The 2,799-nt window shown below is 56.5% G+C and overlaps 1 protein-coding gene across 1 annotated transcript; it reads right to left on the bottom strand.

Moving 5' to 3' along the window:
- Window positions 1–1,245: 1,245 nt before the first annotated feature.
- GNI_169810 (hypothetical protein) lies at window positions 1,246–2,586 on the bottom strand (the record flags this gene model as incomplete). The annotated part of the gene is made up of 1 exon (XM_011134969.1): window positions 1,246–2,586. One exon carries the CDS (start codon window positions 2,584–2,586, stop codon window positions 1,246–1,248), a length of 1,341 nt encoding a protein of 446 aa, XP_011133271.1.
- Between the last annotated feature and the right edge of the window lie 213 nt (window positions 2,587–2,799).

Genomic DNA, 2,799 nt, shown 5'->3' with positions numbered 1-2,799 from the left:
AGAGTGTGGGAGAACTGATGTTGTGTTACCGGTAGTTACGAGTAGGGACATCAAATCGATTGCAAACATCAGAACCTCGTCAATTAGTAGACGACTAAGGTATGACGACTCTCAAGGATAGAGATAAGCGAGCCGCCCAAATTGTTCTCCAGGGTCCAGTCTCTTGCCGCTTCTTCGGGCCTCCGCCAGCCGCCGAACGCTGTAGTTTCATCAGCGCGTGCTTACAGTCTCCTTCTACCGCTCCGTAACCATCTGCCATTCAGGTGCCAGCTTCACGATCACTACGAGTCAGTCTCCTAGTTCATTCGCTTGTCAACGAGTCACCTGCCCTCGTTTCGTTCTCCCAGTAACCGTGAACCACTGGAGTGACATGAGCGAGTACCTTTCCCAACCACAATTCTGTATACTGCCGGCACTTGCTCTGTCAGCGACCACGATTCGCTCTCTTGTGGACCTTGGACCACTCAGGTCCCATCCACGGGCGCTCTCACCAACCAGATCAAGTCGTCGCTTGCCGTGGGTGTGGTTTTCATCAACGGCCTCATGGTTTCCACGCAGCGAGGAATGAGTCATATATCGAATGGTTGGCCCTTGCGACGAGCCGGCTATGTTGGTATCACGAGCTCCCTTACCAGCTTGTACCGTTTGGAGCGCCTCGAACGCGTCCAAGGAGCAGGATCGGGAAGGGGTTTACGAAGCCTATTCGAAGCCTAGGTTGGTGTAGTCACAAGCCACTCTTCCGGACCTCCAGGTTACCTGGCTCTCTCCAGCACGACTTGGAGGAGCCTGGACAGCCAGACGCAAATGGATCTCACTTACTTACCTCTTGCAGGTAATGTTGAACCGATCGACTGCCGCCCGACGCCTTCCGTGGTTGCAAGTGTGGGGGTGCATGTCTGGCAAGACATCAGGGACGCATATTTGACAAGACCCGTAGACCATCACCCACCGGTACCCGTGACGACCGACCTCCCTCCCTCCACTCCCGACTGAGTCACACACTTCTACACTGGTGCGCGGTCATTTGCCGCTCTGTCAGTGACGGAAAAAAGGCTCGTGGGGCCATTTATTGACCGGTAGCCTGGCTGTCTCCGTGCCCCGTAGCCTGGCTGTCTCCGTGCCCGGCAGCTTCGCTGTCTCCGTGACCGGTCGCGTAGTCATCCCAGTCGCTGCATCCTGCGTCAATTCGCACTTGGTTCCAGAAATTCTTCTGTTTGCGCTCCGCTTCGTCTACGGACTTCGCGGTCAGGCTATTGGGGATGGTGGTGAGCGCAGTGAGGACTTGCCGTGTTCGTCGAACTCGAGCATGACGTAGGCTTGTGCGTAGCTGCCTATGTACCAGCCACGGTCGCCCAGGTCCCTGTTGCGGGCAAGATCCCCGAGGAGCTCAGCCTGCTTCTCGAGGTTTTTGACGAGTTGCGGAGACAAACGGTAGGACTTGACGAGGTCGCCCAGATTAGCAACGCGCCAGAGCTTGATTTGCTTGTCCACTACCGACCGGACCTTCTCCCCACAATCTTCCTGGCTAGCGTCACACTTAAATTTCATGTCGAGGTCGGTGTTATCCCAGGTGAATGTCCATGGGTATTCCGTAACCTGGACACCTTGCTTCTCGGCTTCGGCCGTCAGCATCTTGGAGGCGCGAATAACTTCCTCTCCCCAAGTACCCTGCACACTATCCCACACCGGCCACTTACCGTCCAATGTGTAGACCTCACCACTCGGGCCCTCCACACCCCACTCGCTAATCGGGACGCGAGCGTGGGCGGGAACGAACATGTTTGCGTTGGGGATCGAACGGGGGTTGGTCATTACGTTGTGGGTCACGCTGCCCGGCACCGGCAGGCTCACCAGCGGTCCGGGGTCGCAACGGGGACACAGGGGCTTACTACTAGGCGCAACCATCACCTGCTCCACTTCGCCTCCAACATTCAGCATCGGACGGCAGATACCCTTCCAGACACCGGACTTGTAGTCGCCAGAAGCCTCGTACCCGCGGTAGACATTGAGCAGTGTGTTATGCAAGTCGCCCAAGTATGACATCGGCGCCTGCAAAGCATCCATAATCTTCTTGATCACCCTCCACTCCCTGGACCCGGCATCATCCAAGTGGCCAGCCGTGGCCAACTTCAAGAATACCTCTTGAGCCTTGCGTAGTCGCTCAGTCTCATCAGCGGCCTCCTCCTTGAAGTCATCGTACTTCGCGACGTCAGCGAGATCCAGTACCACCTCCGGCTTCACGTCGTTGGTTTTGACCTGGATCTGCTCTAGGCTGAACAACGTACGTGAGTGGTGCCGCTGGAACCACCCTCTCTCCTTCATCAGCCCGTCCAACGTCTGTAGGGCGACCGTCAGAAACAGGCGCGGCGTAATTTTGTCTCCGTCACCAAACCCTAGTCTTACACAATCGGGCATCGGGGGGGGGCAGCCACGAGGAGCTTCAAGTCGGCGGTCCAACAGGACTTGCTTGGTTGTAAGCGAGGCGCAAGGCTGCTCGCCTGGTGAAGCAACGTCGAAGGTGAAACCAGTCAACACCGACAACAACGGCGAGACTTCCTCTGTCTCTGTAGCACAAGAACCTCTCATTGAACTGAAGATTTCAAATTGCAAATTTCGAATTTCGAAACACGACTGCCTCAAAACGGCTGTTCGCACACATCCGAGGCCGCACACAACCCGGGCCGCACACAACCCGGGCCGGGCACCACCACCACCAAGACGTCATCCAGCCAGCTTATTCCGCACTCCCCTCAGCTGCATTCCGGAATTCCCGGTTCCGTAGATCTTGTGATTTCTTCT

Source organism: Gregarina niphandrodes, assembly GCF_000223845.1.
Source record: "Gregarina niphandrodes unplaced genomic scaffold scaffold00057, whole genome shotgun sequence".
NCBI lineage: Eukaryota > Apicomplexa > Conoidasida > Eugregarinorida > Gregarinidae > Gregarina > Gregarina niphandrodes.
This window is presented reverse-complemented; position numbering and strand designations above follow the sequence as displayed.